The sequence below is a fragment of the Anabas testudineus genome, chromosome 3 (assembly GCF_900324465.2).
Source record: "Anabas testudineus chromosome 3, fAnaTes1.2, whole genome shotgun sequence".
NCBI lineage: Eukaryota > Metazoa > Chordata > Actinopteri > Anabantiformes > Anabantidae > Anabas > Anabas testudineus.
In genome coordinates this window covers 23,587,850-23,607,290 of record NC_046612.1, presented here as the reverse complement: position 1 = coordinate 23,607,290, position 19,441 = coordinate 23,587,850, and the positions used below count along the sequence as shown (strand labels likewise).

At 40.2% G+C, this 19,441-nt stretch overlaps 1 protein-coding gene across 1 annotated transcript in view; it reads left to right on the top strand.

Moving 5' to 3' along the window:
- The window catches only part of cdh8 (cadherin 8), an 87,811-nt gene that overhangs the window by 53,136 nt on the left and 15,234 nt on the right, over positions 1-19,441 (top strand). The window contains exons 4-7 of the mRNA XM_026377557.1: positions 4,387-4,506; positions 10,158-10,325; positions 10,590-10,777; positions 16,475-16,722. Coding sequence (XP_026233342.1) covers positions 4,387-4,506; positions 10,158-10,325; positions 10,590-10,777; positions 16,475-16,722 — 724 coding nt within the window. The remainder of the gene's footprint in view (positions 1-4,386; positions 4,507-10,157; positions 10,326-10,589; positions 10,778-16,474; positions 16,723-19,441) is intronic.

Sequence of the window (19,441 nt, the reverse complement as noted above, 5' to 3'; positions counted from 1 at the left end):
TTTCATCACCTCATTTTTTTTCTGTACGTTAACTGAACCATTAGTGTTTAAATGGGGAGTATCTCCCCAAAATATATAGTAATGAAAAATCTCTACTTGTAGATAAAGTGTACTGCGGTGTTTAATTTTCAAATTCATTTCCTTTTCCTTGTCACCCTGCAGTGTTCAGTAACCGTCTGCATTTCGTGATGACTCGAAGCTTACATCTACATCTTTATGACCTTCTGCTGTTTGATTATCCTTGCAATACTTCTAAGGAAATAAGCAGGCTACACAGATGAAGCTGCGTTGCGGGACGATGGTGCTACAGAAAAAAGCTGCAGTGTCCTTCCACAGCCATTGTGTCACATCGGGCTGCGCCCCCCCAATTTATCCCCTCTCTGGCTCAAGGAAGATTCCTATTGATTTCCTATCACTAAGCCAGTGTACAGAATAAATAGGAAGTGTGCGCCCTATTATTCCTGTCAGTTGATAAAACAGAAAGCTTACCCCCGTGTCTTTATTGTGGGATCCCTTCAGAAACCGCAGACCCTTCAACCACAAGACACCAGCTGTAAATCTGATGTAAACGCCTCACGCGCCCATGCAGTAATGGCACCTTTGAAAATGATGTGTGTTTAAAATTATTGGTGTGATATTAAATCCTGTGAACTTAATGATATTACACTTAGAGTGGGAAGACACCCGTAAACGCAGGCTGTATTTTCACACATGTCTAATGCATAATGCAGAGGGAGAATTGCTTCCCCAGGAGCAGGTTATGAGCAGTCTCTCGGTGTCTGGACATCTGCTGGACAGCAGGAGAAAAATTAGACAAATCCATTTAGACAGGAAACAGGATGATTGCACTGGCGTCCACGTTTTAAGCTGGTTTTAACTCAAAATGTGCAAGTAATACTTTTCCAGAAAGCAAAACCAAATTAGGGTCTACCACATGTGCATTTTACATGTAGGTTTATTACAGGCCTAATTCCTCCCTGCAAAGCCTTTGTCTTTGGCAACCATTCGGCTTTTTCATCCCTGGAACTTTATAGGTGTTGTGTTGCTATTATTGTAATCACCACAATGCTACAGGCCTCAAACAAAAGCCAGAGACAATATTCCTCCCACAATTGGGTTTGTGTGCCCATTGCCTGGCCCACAGCTGCATCCCTTTCTGCAGTGTCCCTGAAATTTCCGCACATTATCAAGGGGAAGGACAAGCTAATCTGCACTGATTTGAAACAGGACCAAAACACTGGCTTTCCTAATCCTTCATTTTTTTTTTTTATCAGAGGTGGTGAGGAGCATTTTACCCCTGTGGGAGGGAAAGAAAGAGGGAGCTATTTCATGCTTCACCAGTTCCACTGTTTTTATGAAGATTTCTTCCTACCCTCTACTTGCCCCACTTCAATCCATAGTGTAACTGAATTTATAAAGCCTGTTTGCAACAGCCAGACACCTTTTTAGAAGGGCGACGGTACTTTTCATAATTAGGAATGTGTAGATGGCTGCCTTCTCCCTCTGTAGTAGTAGTAATTTAACTTTAAGGCAGATAAGACTCTGTATCTCTGAAGAAAGGGAGGTGCAATTTCCTTAGCTGTCTCTCATTTTATTCATTTGACAATTGGCAAACATCTATGGCACACAGGATATAATTCGCTTCCCAGCGTCACTGCATGAGCACACCAATTTGGATTATTGTGCACATCGGTGGCATATAATTCACATAATTATGTTTTTCTTACATTTTGTCAACTAATTTAGTTGATCATTTATTGACTTATCTAACCCATTTGTGGAAATTTGCGACGTAATGCCAGTTTTTGAGCTGAAGTGTGAACAGCTGACACGTACCCTCGCACTGAGGTGTCATCCTACACGTCTAAATTCACAGCGACTCGATGTAAATTACATTTCAAACAAAACGTGCAGCTTAAGCTAATTACAGCCAGTGCCGTCATATGCATTGTGCTATGTTAAAACAGGGAACACTGTGCTCACAGTTCTCGTGAGTAAGTGATCAGAGTGGCATTTCACAGGGATCTGGGCAGAGAAAATTCCAAGTCTATCAGCAGCTGACGTCAAGTTTTTGTCAGTAGCTCCACAGCAAGCTGAAGCACAGAAAGAAAGGGAGCTCATTGATTTGCTGCAATCTCAACACGGAAAAAAGGCATGAGGTGTAACAAGCGACATGAAATTTACAAGGTAAGCTTTGGCAAGCCAACAGCATGGATCATCATAAGACTGTGAATTACTAGAACTCCTCTGTCTCTGAGGACCACTTGAGGCTCCCTCACTGTGAAATAATTGGGTTGCTACAGTAAAACTGCTACTCCAGTTGCAAGTGCAAAGGTGGCTTTTACTTTGTTTTGCTGGTACAAGACCACAGACACAGCGGCGACTATTAATCAATGGTTGACAAGTGTGGCAGATGACATAAAGTCCAGTTTTTTAATGTAGAGTTACAGTATTTTAAGTCTTCACAGTGGTCAGCAGGTTGTTTCAGTGCTTACAGAGGCACCGACAGTGAGGTACACACTGTAAACTTTGCAGCGACTGTCTCCATCACATCTGGCACTGCGTGTTTTTACCACCAGCCTTTTTGTGCGCAGTGGACAGACCCAGATGCCTGCGGCAGGGACCTGTACTGTCTGCGACAAGGGACATCTCCCTTTGTTGTCAGAACACCTTTAAACATCTTCCACAGAAACAATTACCATGCCATCTGTAGCTTCCTGCTGACGTGTTGCTCGCTGTCAGCATGTCTCACTCTCTCTCTCTCTCTCTCTCTCTCTCTCACACACATGCACACACATTTCCTCACACTGAGACTGATGAGGAGCTAGGTCACAGTGAATTGAAATGGATGAGTTTAATTGTGTTAATAGTCTCTTTATATTCAGTTTTTCAGTACATTTTTTTCCTGATACCTTATAATGGCGCCATGAATACAGGATTGAATTGTCACTAATCTATTTCTAATTTGCCTTGAGCGTTTGGCAGAGTTGGTGTATTGATGAAGGTCCTTGCATATATTTTCCACAAACCTAGTAGTGCTGGTTTAATAAAGAGCCTCATTTCTGCTGCATTGAGTATTGTTGGTGTAAACGTAATAGCTAATTGCTTTAGTGGTAAAGGAGTAGTGATCTCCGATTAGCATTTTTAAGAATATGCACGCCTACAGTCAAAGCCAGCCGAACTTTTAATTGGGCAAACTCTTTAGAGAAGGTGAAGTGTTTTCTTTGTTTGTTAATGCTTAAAGTTTGCTTTGAATTGTGAGGTCACGCTTTCTAGTGTCTTCTAACCTTCAGTAGTCTATGCAAAATATAGTGAAAATGTGAAATTACATATTAAAGTATAATTTGGCCTTTAGTAGATGGGCTGCGGCTAGTTTTCCTGCTGTGTTACATTAAGCGTGTGACACATCCATCACTGTCATGTTGCTTTGCACACTAGCGTACATATCCAGCAGAAGCTCACAAGAGGCGAGATGACTAATCAGCTCTGACACAACTGGTTTGCTCACTTATGCCAGACACCCATTATAGCATATTTGATCTGAACTCATGTCACATTTGCCTCAAGTAATTGACACTCTGACGCCGGAACGGTCCGCACAAGACTGGTAGATGAATTGAGGGCACGACGTGGCACATTATCAGATCACACGTGTTGGTGTTGTCTTAGTTCGGTTTGTTGGTTTTATTTCATGTTGGTTTGACAGTGTACGGAAATAAGAGGAGACAGGGGTCATAAAGTGTGAAGGTTTATTGTATTTTTTTTTTTATTAAACCTTGAAAATTTTTCTCATGAAAATGTTGTAGTTTATTTCTTTTACTGACAGTGATAATACTTAATTTAATGATAGTAGTAATCACTATGCAGTTTAGAGGATATTATGATAATATGATCAGTTATTGTTCTATTATTTACTTGTTAAATTTAAAACACTAGGGTATTTTAATGGCATGGTATGGTATTAAACTTCACTATTTTAAAATATCTCTGTGCTTCAAAGTGACAGATGACATCACAGGGAGGAGTTTTCCGTTAAGATTATTTCATTTCAGTTCAAAGTATATAGATATACTATATATAAAGCAAAATAGATAGTAATGTGTATATGACATCTAAAGCAAATTGAAAATGGATGGGCTCCACCTTGTTTTTCTAGACTGAAATAAATTCATGCAGTACCTTACTACCAGTGCACTGGTACACGTGTTTCAAATATCAAGCCCATCTGACACAGGTGTATTTTGAACAAAATCAGACCCACATCACACACTGTAAGGTCAGATTGTCTCAGTATTATTGCACTGGGTGGGCACTTTCACTTCACAGTGATGTAGCTCTGATTGCCTGTGAAGTTAAACTTCAAAATCCTGTCTCTCTGCCTCACAGGTACCCCGGTTACCCGAGTAACAGCAACGGATGCTGATGATCCAGTGTACGGGAACAGTGCTAAACTGGTCTACAGCATACTGGAGGGTCAACCGTATTTCTCCGTAGACCCCAACTCAGGTGAGTGATTTTCTCCACTTGTTGCAGTCTTAGAAGTTTATATTGAATCTCACATACGTAATATGACTCCCTGCAGCTAGGACTACAGTGGCATGCTAAATGCTCCACATGCAATAATAGAGACTTGCAATGTAATCTCTCTGACTTAAAGAAAAGAAGGAGGCACAAAAAGAAGAGACCGCAGGGCAGGCTACCCAGCGGAGCCCTTTGTGCTGTTATTCATTGTTTGCCTGACAAAGCCTGACAAAGATCTCTGTGAGATCGAAATGTTGCTTCATTAAATTTAATGGGAGCTATTAATACAGTGTGCAAATCCTTTGTCTGTTTCTAACCAGTGGAGAGCATAATGTATTACAAAATGTAATGAATGAAACACCACGCCCATAATGGGACAAAAAGGAAAGAAATTGGCTTCAATGGCCTTTTTCTTCTGTACAGGGTCAGAGACATTAGGACAGAACCTTTTAGTGTTTAAACATTGTCCCTTTTCCGTACCTGCTTCAGTTTAGATAAATGAGCTTCCACAGTCAACCCAGGTCAAGTAGTGAGCTATCACACTTTGACTGAGTCAAACTGTAAGTACATCCAAATGGCAGTGGTCTTTTTTATTCTGTATAGATGTACATGCAGAGGATAAAGCTCATGATGGTAAAATGTAGAGTCCTGCACGGCTACAGCTAAAGCTACATTATAACACTATAACCATATAGTTATAATTATTGTAAGCCAATCACAAATGTCACCTGGAGACAAAAGATTTAAAGAGGATTTATGATGCAACACCCCGCAAATCTGATCATTCCCTTATATGCTTTTTCTGTGTAAGTTAAAACCGTGTAGTATCTTCATATTTGGTGATTGTAAATTAATTAATTAGACTTGATTAAACGCACTTACTATATGGCCTGATAAAATTCTCTTACTCCTTTAGCTGAATAAAGCACTTGAAGAACACATTGTTCTTGGGAGAAGAACTACAGGGGAATGAAAAACAGCCAGATGACATAGCAGACAGTTAGATAATGGAGAATTAGGTGAATATTTAATCAGTTTTGCTTTTTGGATGAGAAGACGGGGCTACCTGGTAAAGTGTGACATCTAAACATGAGCTGAAACATCCTGATTACATGAATATACATGAACAATCTGCAGTGGAGACACAGAAACATCTTTAAGCTGGCATTTAGGCTGGAGGGTCATCCTCCAGTGCTTACGGTATTTGGTGAGAGAGAGAGACCTACCCAGCACAGTGATTATAACTCAGTGCCATTCCTTTATTATTCACAGTTTAGATTATCATCACTTCATATGTGTACTAATGTTTCCAGGACTGTGTGCTGCCAAAACTGTGGCTTTAAATGTAAAAGAATGCACTGCGGAAACAGCAGTGGGTGGTGTTATTGAGCTTAAAATGCATCGTTTGTGAAAGGACAAAAAAGAAAAACTCTTCTCACAGGTCTGCGCAGCAACTATGTTAATGAGCATTTACCGCCATGTATGTGTCCATGCTATTCTGTAACCTCAGGGACAACATTAAGGAGCTGACAAGTGTTGGTTATAGCTTAAAGACTAGTGTAACAACAACAGGACTGCAGGTAACGCAGCCCATCTGTTTTTTTTGAAATGCCTGTAGATTATCGCTGCATGAGGCCTCTGTTCACTCAGGCTCCCAGGCTCGCTCCCTTCCCCACCCGATCCCTCTACAGCTGCACACCCACTTCAAAATATAAACACTGCATTGGGGCTAAAATGTGCGTTACTGGAGGCACAATAGTTAAATTGGGTAATAAAAAAAAAACAGTTAAATAATATCCACACACACTGTGTCAGTGGCTCGCTATACATTTACAGGGAGCGTTCACAAATTTTCAGCTTGCTTCCTATGGCACCAGTTTAAGGCGTGCATGTGTACGAAACTTCCCTGTAACCTGCTCTACATTGAAGTATCTCTGTTTTCTGGGTGAAAAACTGGGTGGTGGGTGACATGACTTGGAGGAGTTTTTTCAGGCCAGATGATGTCATCTGGTTCCACATTCAGAGGTCGTAGTTTTCTGCACAACTCTTTGGAGAAGTCTTTTCCGTTTTCGAGCCAGAGGCAGGAAAATATTTTAATCTAAGAGGGGAAAAAAACGTACGTTTAATATCATCGATATATCCGGTATGTTCTTCACAAAATAGAACCACAGGATGCAATACTCAGGTTGTCGTCCTTTAATGAGAATATTTGATTTCATACAGATGAGGTTTCAGAAATGGAAAGTATTAGATATATAAATACATAATATATCTGACAGGTGATTAGAATCTACATATTATAATAGACTCTACTTTAGCCCTTGTACAGAAGTAGTCAGGATGGTGCTGAATGGGAGTAATACACGTGTAGCCGTTCAGAACAGGAAGTGTTAGGCTGAGGACAAAGTGCACTTCTATCAGTTAAAATACATCGACATATACAAAGGTTTTCAAATATAATAGCATCATATTAAAGTTTTTATGTAGGTCATCTGATTGTCAGTCAGACATTGCACAATTCCACAATGGGCAGCATGAAAGTCATTATTAAAACTACAAATGTATAAGATTCATATGAGTTGAGCTTTGCGCTTTTCTATCAGCTGATTGGCTGCCCTAAATGCTAAATGGGCCAGGACTTATTTGCTGCTGTGGAACACCATTGGGTTATGAATTCAAAATAATAATAATATAAATAATAATAATAATAATAATAATAATAATAATAATAATAATTAGTTCCTTTCACAAGGCAAACTCTTCAGCAGCGTCATCATGCATAAAGTCATCTCAAAACAGATTCCAGATTGGATCTTTAATTGCTTTTTGCAGCTGACTTTTTAGCATGTGTCTGTAAGCAATATGATTAAATAATGGTGAAATTACATTAATAAGAAATGAGATGGAAATCGAGCGCTCACAATTTGGAAAACAGCACATGATAAACAAGCTGGAAAAAAAAGGGAGTCGCAAAATCTCCATTTATTCATGTACATAATTAGGATCAACACATAGAATTTTGGACTTGTCCGGGCCGCTATAGGCGTCACAAACTCCAAAGCATAGGCAGCTGGCAACGGGACTATAGAAAACCAGAAAACACGCTGAGGACGGACAATTTAAGGATTAGCATTCTTGCTTTGTGTGATCGAGGCGCACACTTGCAGACGGCTCATTCAAGTGAGCCAGATGTTTTAATGAATGTTAATGAAAAATAAAAGGTAAGGGGGAAAACAACCATTAGAATGCATTTGACACTTACAACGCCACATTGGAAATGAAAAAGCATTCAGTAAATAAATAAACATCATGCCCAATTCATCACTTGGTTAATGGTCGGTGAAAACCAAAAAAAAAAAAAGAAAAAAGAAAGTTGAAGCAAAAATCTATGGAAATGAGTGTTTGTCTATCCTCCCTTTTCAGTGATTAGGAATTAATTTGAATAATTAACGATGATCAACAGAGATGAGAGTGTTGCTGCTAGCAGGATGACTGAAGCATGTTTGTCTGTGTGTTTGTGGAAAAGAGATTATGAAGTGCAACACTTGTTTCTGCCACTCTTTTTATCATATATTCATATACAATGTAGAGCTCACACCAAAATAAGACTTTTCTTTGCAACTAGAATACTACATGTAGGATAGAAACATTACTCATACACACCAATCATATACACACTTGGTGTGCACCGGATTAATTTTAGAAGCAGAGGAGACTTTGGAGGAATAATGAGAGTTTGCATACAATTGTATATTGGACAGAGGGTGTAGAAGTACAAAAACTCAAAACTCAACTAATAGTGCAAGTAATTGCCTATAAAAATACTTCACTACAAATAGAAATATTACTTTAAATGCTTCACTCATATTGAAGTACTTGCATTAGGTTTATGTGGAAATCTAAGTCTAGGGCCTTGTCACTTGTTCACTGCATGTAAACATTTAAGAAAAGAATGAAATGGGGGAAAAAAAGCTGTCAAATACTGTAAATGTAGTAAAAGTAACATAAAATTCAAATACAATTACCCTACAATTATACTTAAGTTATAGTTCTTGAGTGTTATTGCTTGTGTGTATTTCTTAATGAAATGTGCCATCAGATCAATCACTGTCTAAAAAAGTCGTAATGATCCTACAGCAGTGGTACCAGCCTCTATGTAGGCACAGTATGTATTGAAAAGATAACAGGTTGCAAACTGAGCATCTTGTAACTGAATATACTCTGGCAGAGAGGAAAGTTTGGGAGGCTGGAGACACGCATGGCAATGAAACAACATGCTTAAAATTGTTTTATGACCTAGATACAGTGATTTTTCTTTCCCATATTTATGACAGTTGCTTGAAAAACATGATTTGGAGTTGATAACATGTTTAAAGTGTATGTTGTGTTTGTGGTGTCACAGACCTGAGAAGCAAAGATGGTTATTTTGTGTAAGTGGAGCCCATGTAATATATGAAACCTGAGAATGTATATACTCTGCAAAAAGGACAATAATAACTAGTTTTTTCTTTCTTTCTCATTATTGTTTTGTTTAGTTTTTTTCACCTGAACTAAACTTGGCCAGTGTTCAAATCAATTTGTTGTTGATTCCACGGTCACAAGCTTCTTTATAACTATATATATATATATTTAGTTAAGAAGTCATTACATTGCAGAAATTAATAATTCATGGAGCCAAGGGAATGATGATAATACCAACATGTAATGCTTGAGGTGGAGGATGCAATAGTAAGAAAAAGCATGTTGTATTCAAAAAGATTTATTTATTAAATTATCTGAATAATAACAACCTCTCCTTCCTCCAAAGCTGCCTTGCAGATGAGATCAGGCCACTATTGTATTTAAAATATTCAACTCTTCTTCTTCACATTCTCTAGTTGTTTAGATCACGTGCGTTGCGTGTGACCTCCAAAAGCAAACCTGACCCTGAAATTGTGTTACATCTCCGAGGAAAATCTATCTCAAGAATAAAAAATGCAGGCCCAGACAACACCCTAACCCCTCCCATGTTTTTCATCATAGCCAAGCATATTCTCATTGACTGAGGCGGCTCAGGACCAAGGCAGGGTGTCATGCCAAAGCCTGTCTTTTATGAGGGGTTTTATATTCATTTGATGATCCTGCGGGCCTCTGTTTCCTGAGTGGATTATCCGTATGTGCCGGTGCTGAGCCCTTTTTATATTCAGCGCTGTGGCAGAGTCAATAAGGTCCATTCTGCATACAATATTCAAGATTATACAAGACAGACAGCATAATTCACACTCAATCAGAATACAAATGACTGCAGACGGCGGAACAACACATTCAAAAACAAACACAGCTGATTCTCAGTGCAGGGACCAGCTCAGTCATGACCACCTAGCTGTGCTCGCAGAGACTGTGCCTTTTTCAGAGAATGAACCTGCAGGGAATTCTTCATCTCTGCTTAGTATGGAGTCTTTGTTTTGTTAAGTCATGCTCTAAAATAATTCAAGTTAAAGCAGGGAGCAAGGTGGACGTGAAGGTTACTATACTGCACTGCCTTTTTTGTGCGCTTGCTTGTGCATTCTCATAAGAGGATCACTACGGTGATGCTCACAGTATATCAGTCACGATTTTAATTGCATTAATGTGTTATGAACTGTTTCCACCTCCAGCGACTATAAAAATCGCTCTCCACGGGATGGATCGTGAGATGAGAGAGGAGTACCTGGTGGTCATTCAGGCTAAGGACATGGGAGGTCACATGGGGGGCTTGTCTGGAACTACGACAGTCACCATCACCTTGACAGACATCAATGACAATCCACCAAAGTTCTCTAAAAGTAAGTAACTTCACAGACTTAAACATCCCAAATCAAATTATAAGAAGAAACAAATTACTCCTGCTCCAAATGAGTATTTCTCTGATTGGTTCTAATTGGGAAAAATAAATGTTTTGTAAATTTCATCAGCAGGCTCCTCAGCAACTCATTCCTCTTGCTGCTGTATTGCCTAATGATGATGCACTACTGCAATATACTTCCACTATTTTGTTTCATATGATCAAAATTGATAGAAACCAAAGAGCTGTGCCTCTCCCTCCACAGGTTTGTATGAGTTCATCATTCCTGAAGATCTGCCGACAGGGAAAATGGGCGGCAAGGTGAAGGCAAATGACAGAGACATCGGCGAGAATGCCAAGTCGACATACAGCGTCATCGAGGGTAACGATCAAGGCGTGTTTGAGATTGTCACGGACCCGCAGACACAAGAAGGGCTTCTACGACTGAAAAAGGTAAGACCTCAGAAACTAGGGCACTGGGGGCATTGGGCATGTTAGCTGAGCTAGCCAAGCTGCAACAGCTAATGACACACAAAGGCAATATTACTGTACTGCTTTTTTATATTTTTAGCATTAACTTATGCAATACAATCCATAAATTGACCTCCATTTAGGGTCTGCACAACCACAGCACACACACACACACGCGCGTCCTCATAATATATCCATTTAGCCCACAGCCAATCAGAAGAGAGGGATTTGAGGGTGCTGTGGTCATAAAGAGACAAGCTAAAATGATGTGTTTCATACAGTACCATATAATTATAAGAAAAATAAGCAATTTGGGGAAATTGTCCTTAACTCTTTCAGTAGGGGCCCAAAAATAAAAAGATAAACCAACAATGCCTTTAAAGACAAAATTAATTACCATATAAGTGTTAATTAATATATTACTATATTATTATATAAAAGCAATGTTTTGTACAATCATTCTCAATGGTGTGCTGACATAATGCCACGGTGCTCTGCTTCTTTTGTATAACTTCTAGGGATATTATGTGCCTTAGCTTTTCAGAAAGGCTTCACTCAAAAGTATAGGCTGCATTAAATATTGAAACACCGGGGCCTGCCCCCTGAGTAGCTTGGAGGCTAAAGGAGCATTTTCTCTTCTGTATATATTGCTTCAACCTATTTTTCATCCAACCACAAAATCTATGAAAGAAAAAGTAGTAACACTAAATTCTAACATCACTTTAACATGGTTTTTGCTTTAAGCAAAGTATGAGTTTCCTGGCAGCACCTTCTTTGTGTTTGTGTATGGACATTAAAGCAAATACATCAAATCTGTGGAAACGGAGAGCTGTGAATTGTTTTTTTCTTTTTCTGACAAGATAGTCGTAGTTTTAAATTATAGTCTTTCCCATTTAACTTTAGCTGTTTTAGCTTAAGGCATATTGTTACAAATTGCAAATTGGTACAGCTCCTGTTCCAACTTTGTATAAATTCAGTTTTGTTGACACCCACATTACCATCACCATAACTTTGACTTAACGTTGCCTGTTGTCCTTAACACGTCCACGAGCTGCAGCTTTCAAACTGGCCAAAAAGCAACTTCATCAGGGCTGTTGCTTAAGGGTACATTGGTAGTAGCTGTTCAAAGAAGAAAAGAGTGCTCATTAAATGTACTCATGAGGCTATTCCCAGGTGGATGGTCCTGAGGAAAACAAGCTAGAGACAGTAATGTCAAAAAAAAACCTGATTCATTTACCTTGAGGCAAACACATTAGCACATAATGGCACGGTGCATTGTGATGTTGGAATTAATAGCATTGCATTCATCAGATAATTTTAAAAGTATGGCAGAGGCTAAGCCATATGCTTTATATTGTAGAGAATGAGGATCCCAGGAGCTTGTCATCTTCACACAGGTTCACATAATGTAATGCATTTCTAGACATATTGTACGCATGTAGTACAGATATTTTCTCTAATGTAAAAGATGTAGAGGTGTGACTCTAGATTTGATTGTCAGGGTCACCTGATCCCATAGTTTGCTCACAGATTATGTGAAATTTCAATCCAGGCAAGTTTAGACAAAGGACATCTGTGGAAATATCAAAGATGGCAAAGCACATGTGATTTATATGTGCATATTCTAAGTCTACAGAAGCCCTTCCTGGAACAGGATGTTTGCATATATTGGATCCTAAAGATGATTGATGGATGGACTTCCTTAAGTCTTGAGTCATGGTTGGTTCAGTGTCTGGCAAGAACGGCTATACATCACTCAAATGCAGAATGCCATTTTGTTGTGATGTAAAAAGACATTACCCCAAGGACGTGCGGTGTGACTTTGTCAAAGTTGCGAACAATGAACTGCACGGGAGGTGGAATATTTAAGAGCTAAAGCAATCTGCCGGGACTACAATACACTGCCACTAAAGAAAACATCACTGCTGGAGAACAAACTCAACCCAAAGTCATAAAATCTCTAACTGTTGACAAAGCAAATGTCAAATGTGTTAGTCTTTTAGTCAACCTCCCTTTCAGTGTCCTGCGGAGAGCCTCACTCTTCCCCATATCGGCTCTGCTTTCACTCATAACGTGTTGGGAGAATAGCGCAGCACTCCTACTCTTTTTGCATCCCTGCATACGGCGGTGTCACAAGTCAAGATGACTTTTTAGAACGCAGTTGTTATGCCTCTCCTCTTTTGTTCTATATCATCACAAATGTTATCCTCCAACCAGGGTGACAGAAGAAAAGATTTAGTAAAACTCTTTCTCTAATGCACCCTGTCCCTGTCAACAACTGTATGGGTCTATAAGCTGCCATCTAACACAGAATTCAAATTCTTAAAGATCCTTTGCAGCAAGGTTAAAATATATTGATCTAACTAAGGCTGGAGAGACACAAACCAAGAGAGAGATTCTTTGCTGTTCGGGTTTTAAGCTTTTTATCTGCCAGCCCCCAGGCCTGTCGAGGGATGTTAGTGGGATGCTGAGCTTTCACCCCTGCAGCCAACGCTGATCTTTGAAGTCTCTAGAAGGCCCGTGCGTACATACTGATTTGATGCTAACGCATGAGCGAGAGCGAAGAATGACACAGCAGGCTTGTGGGGTGGGACACGATGGCGAGTGCGTGTTAAGACTGGAGATACAACAAAAAACTGTCTGTTTGTCGCTCAGCGCAAGTCAGTGCCTCTGTTTAGACAGAGGAAGTGAACATCAAATGTATAAGTATGAACATGTGACTCTATAATCCCAGGTACATTGCTCTGCCATTTTCCTTCTGCATTCATGAATCTCTTAGTAATCAACAGTGGCTGTGCAACAGTAGCACTGTGCATACTAATAAAAATCAAAGTGGGTTACTCAGTCAAAGCGCAGTGTGCGCTTATTGAAATAATAATTTGAAAGGGTCAAAATAAAACTTGTATTCTGATTCAATGGCTATGACATTATACAGTATTTAAAAGAGCAGCTTGCTTAGATGCTTTATTTGATTTTGTAATTGATATTGAGAATTATTTTAATCAACCTTAACTAGGCTAATGAAAGAAGCTGTTTACCACTGTTTTCCTTAAACCATTCAAGTGGATTTGGTATAATTAAATATGCCAGCAGCAGAGAGAGCCCTCCCTCTCCCCTTTCCTTCTCTCTGTTAGGACACTGGAAACAAATATAATGAGTTGTTTCTACATGCTGTCAAGCGGGAATAATACTGAAATATTTTGATAAGGGGAAAGCAGAGCACTGTGAACCAATTGTCCTAGACGACTATAATGTGGAGTAAATTGTTATATTACTTAGATCACGAAACTAATCTAGTACCCCTAAAGCTGCATGGATCAATATTTTAAGTAACAATAGCTCAAATGATTATGTGAATGTAGCCCAACACACAGAAAAACGTATAGGTATTAAAATGATATTCATGTGATTGTAATCACCATTTAAAAAAAAATCATGTTAGGCGTGTAGGCCTTCCCCCTTTTCTCCGTTTCATGATGATTTTGACTACACAGCCTCATACAGTCTCCTACTCTCCACTACCCTCTGAATTAAAGCCCCTCAGCTCAAGGACTAGCCATACTATGTACTTTCTCAGCACAGAAGGTACTGTAGGATTAGAGAGAGAGGAATGAAGGAATGGAGAATGGGTGTTTAGGTGTCAGCAGCGAGGAGAAGTGGGAGGAGGCGAAGAGGGGGAGGTTAATAATGAAAGTGTTCCAAATAGCATCTCCGACCGTGGAGGAGTGGGGCTTGGAAAGGCTTCAGGGGCTTCGGTCTGTCTACTAGTGTCCTGTTGCCAGGAGTGTAGGAGTGTGGAAGTCAAAGCTCCGGGTGGCCATCTCCATCCCCCTGCTACTGTCTCACAGTTGGACTCTCAGGCACCGCTCCACCCACATCCCCCCCCTCTACCCGAAGAGCTCTCAGCACTGGCCCTGTCCAGGGGGACAGTTCCTCTTGCTCTCTTCCTCATCATCTGAATACATTTCACACTTTTGTTCCCCTCCCTTCTCTTAGTCCTTCTCTCTCCAAAACCCAGTTCCCAACCCCTCAAGCGGCAAGGCCCAGTTTTGATTTCCCTATAAATCCTGGTTATGGAGCGTGGAAGTGACTTGATCCCATTATTCTAGTAGTATGAGAGTGACCAGAGGTGATTCTGAATGAAATTGTGACAGTCTGGGGTGTCCTCAGAAATACCAAGAGAGTAAAATTGTGACTCTCCTCTTCCTTTTAAATATTAATGATGAGCCATCTGTAGAGGAAATACTGTATAACAACTAAAAACAGGGATTAAACAGATATGTCAGTCACACATGACATGTCCTGTTGAAAGTATGTTTTCTTTTCTCTTTGAAACAATTATGCCTTTTGTTGATAGTGTTGAATAAGCGACTCTTGTCATTTATTTTCTGTGAGCTGGTTGTGATAGCAGTATGAAAGCTCTAATAATCTGCTGCCTCAGACAGTATTAACAGGCAGATTTGTGCTCTTTCATGCCAATAAAGACTGAAAAAAAAATTTTCAGGTTTTGCAACTGTGAAAGTTACAATCATTGTCAATGATTGATTTAAATCAAAAACATTTTGTTTGCAGCAATAGACGGACAGCCCAGATGTTATCGCAGACGCTCATAAACTCCATCCCTTCGTTGTTAAGTGTCATTTTGATGTGATTCAGCTTCTTTAAATGATACTGAGGCTTCTTAGTAGAAAAATGTGGAAATAGTAAGTCTACTACACGTATGCTCACTCAACCCACAACTCAATTTAGCCCCCATGATGAAGTATGGCTCATTGTTTTTAATCAAAAATAAGTAATCTGATTTTAACAGCAGTGAAAGTTAACTTTTGGAACTTGAAAAAGGAGCCACACAATGAATTACAGAATTACAGCTTTTTCAGTCTAAAGCAAAAATACTCATTATGCACAGTGGCTGTGATTGTTGTACGTAGCTGGTTGAAACTTTTTACCTGCCTTGCATTTTCATAAAGTTGGAGGACTAAAGACTTTATTTTTAAAGACATTAATTCAGCAGAGACCAGGCTCTGAGCTTGTGGTAGTACATTCCACATAATGAAATACATGCGGTGTCTTTCGTTATAACACCCAGGTTTTCCAACCACTCACTTTGTAATGCGCACTTTCTACTTTCTGACATAGGAAGGTGCAGAGGAAGGTGCAGAGGAGTACTTTAATTGTTTTTGCAATATTGGGAGTGAGGCAGCTGAGTATGCAGAGGCAGGTAGCTGCTTCCACCATTGAGGGACCACTGAGCTTAAGAGCTTTGCTTGGAATCTTTTGCTATGCGGTGCAGGGACCAGCAGGTGCCATTCGCTGGCAGAGTCCAGTTGGCGGGAGGGATTTGTACATCTGGATGAGGGTGTTCAGCTAGGGAGGTGTTGACCACTCTGTAAGCGAGAGTGTCAAAGCTTGGAAAATGAACCTGGAAGCCAGTGCAGAGAAATGAACAGTGGTGTGTGACGTGTCCTTTTTGGTTTATAAAAAATGTAATCATCTGGAGAGGTTTGATTGTGCATCTGGCAGTGCTGCTCGTTGGGCACTGCAGTAGTCGAGACAAGATACGAGTGCCTATACAAGGCGTTGGGTAGCACATTCAGAAAGGTAGGGTCTGATTTGAAAAAACCCTATTTGGGGCAATGAAGCAGTTTTAGATCACCTCTGTCCTTGTTTCCCCTGCAGCCTTTGGACTACGAGAGCAAGAGAGCCTACACTCTAAAAGTTGAGGCCACCAACGTCCGCTTCGAACCCAGCAGCGGCGGGCCTTTCAAAGATACAGCCACGGTGAAGATCGTGGTGGAAGACGCAGATGAGCCCCCAGTTTTCTCCAAACCCATGTACTCACTGGAAGTGAATGAGAACGCCCCCATCAACACGGTGATAGGGACCGTCAACGCCAGGGATCCAGACTCCACTGGGAGCTCTGTCAGGTACGTGAATGGATTCAGTTCACAGAGAGAGAAAGAAAAAACTCGTACTACTACTGCTTAACTGTTTGCTATTTGCTGTCCAGGGGCTGGAAAAGAAAAGGCTCTTTAGTGTAACTTCCAGAAGTGATGGAGAGAATAGGTTAGCAAATGAGTCTTTTCAGGCTGTAATGAGTTGTTTTAATAAAAGGCCTGACAGTGAGGCATGCAATTAAATCTTTTCATGCCTGTGACCTTTGGAAACTGTGGAAGTGTCTTTGACGGTGGGGAAGCATCTCAATAGCTGCGTTCCTATCCACATACGAACCAAAGAAAAAAAAAAAAAAACGAAAAGTAGATTATAAGTTGAAGGCAGCACAACTTTCTCCTTCAGTGTGTGATCTGCCTCGCTGTATTCTCCTCTTGTGTGACTTATTCTCGGAAATACCACAAGGGCACCTTGAGGATAGGTTATACAGGCAATTTCTCTCCCTCCATCTTGGCATTTCATTAATTCTCCAGCGACTTGCTGACCGCATTCCCGGGACAACACTCAACAGGTTGTGTGTAATTGCATGGCGAGCAGAGAGCAGACTGAGTTTCATAGATTGGCCGAGGCTATAGAACAGGGGCCGGTTCATTCTACTATCTTTCCTTTTTTTTATATACTTTTTTTTCCTTTTTTTGGTGGCATCCTCATGTTTAGTGATGATATTGCCAGGTGGAATTGAACCCTGAGGTAGCACGGTGTCCTTCCCCTGGTTAAAAAAGAGAAGTATATTTCCCGTATAATAACATGTTTTGCCTCTCACTGTCCTTATTTTCGTGTCACAGCGCTCCGCTGTCAGTCAAAGCCAGAATGTGTTTTAGAGGTCGAGAGAGAAAGTTAAAGAAGCTTGACAAATTAAGTGTACAAAAGTCTAGCGTATCATTAAATGCAAGAATTTGTTTCAGAATTATGTGCAGTAATGATAGCGTGTTACGTTTGCCTTCTTTCTTGTTATTCACCTTAGTAAGTGACTAAATAATGAATGAGCGTGCGTGCAGATGGCAGCACCCTGCTGACATGATCTCTTCACACATTTGCTGCTATGAAAGTGTCCAGATATCAACATCCTGTGTTGGCACTTGTTAAAACATTTTTTGAGCATGATTCAGTTCAAACTGAGAGACAGGCTGCCACCTCATCTCTGCACCAGGTAATGTGCCTTTTCTTGCAGCCTCATTCTCTCTTCCTTTCTTTTTCCGTTTGTCCTGGGGTCAGCGGCTTACGCTCATAGTGTTCATTACGCTTTTAATCAGCAATTTAATAATTTTGTGGAGAAGTTGTTATTTTCACAATGGATTGTTGCTTAGGGGCTTTGTGTGACTGTCAAAAAAGAAAAAAAAAAATCCACAGCCAGAGAAACAGAAGAGATACTTTAAAAAAGAAATGTTCTCAAGACCCTGTTAAATTTTTTTAATAAAGCTCAAACCTTCAGTCTTATTCCAATAGTAAGTACACAGTGGATAACAGAGGGCTGCATTAATCTTCTGCCAACTCCTGTAAAGCCACTGATCATTGAGTGAAAATCACTGCTCAAAGATCATACACACACACACACACACACACACACACAAAGAACATTTCATCTTAATACGCTGAATATGATGCATCACCCTTACCAAAGACCACTTTATGTTACTAAGTCAGACTTTGTATTAGCCTCGAATGATTACAATCTGACAGGCACAGTGCCTGACAGGGGGGCTGCAGCCTCAGCAGTACCTCTCACAACAACAGTTTGTAAGAGGCAACTAGAAAATGTGTTTCTAACTGAAAAAAATGACAAAGATGATAAATCAATCATCAAAATATATATAAAGCGATTGATTAACAAATTTAGAGTAAGTTAGAGAAAACTACATCTTAATGTCACTGTGCATTGTGCAATATATCAGTTGTAACACGTGCAATGGGCAGGTCTTCACGTAACACTGACACTGTAGCTCAGTGTTTCAGTTATTGGAAAGGCGCCTCCAAAAAGAAAGCTATAGTTTGGTGAAGGTGGAGTTAAACCATAGCAGACAAGTGGCAGCAGTAATAGCAGAATCAGTGTGACTGTTCTCCTGACCACCATCTGAACAAGCTCTCAAGTCGACCTGTCTGATTAGAATCGCTCTCTGTTTCAGAGACCTACCCCCCACCCCCCCACCCCTTTCTGCAGCCAGACCAGATCAAACCAGTCTGAGTCTAAACCACTCAGGGGGAATGCTCTGGTGGGCTGCTATGTCCTCTGCACTCAGGAGACAAACAAGCCCTTAGCTGTACTTAATGCACCCAAGCAACAACGTTTCAGGTGCACTCCATGAAATACTCCGTCAGTATTGCTTCTCTCTGGAGCCTGTGCTCTGTCATTTTCTACCTGACTGATCACACATAAAAAGAAATGTGACATCTGGCAGTCACTATAGCTGTCTAACACGAACTGCTGGATTTCATGGAATACTGTAGCTGCGAATGGGTTTCATTCCCAAAATATTGATACTGTGACAGGCAGCGCCAGAATCCACTTTGCGTTTTAATAAGGTTCGCTTTACATTTTTGTCTCTGTTCTCGTTTTTTCTTCATTTTATTGTCGAACTAAATTGTGGGGACGTAATGGAATCTGTAAAGATTGTTTCTTTCTGCAGGCTTACTTTTGTTTTTTCAGTGCTGACAGCTGACATGCTGCATATTGTAATACAAGCAGACATGTAAAGG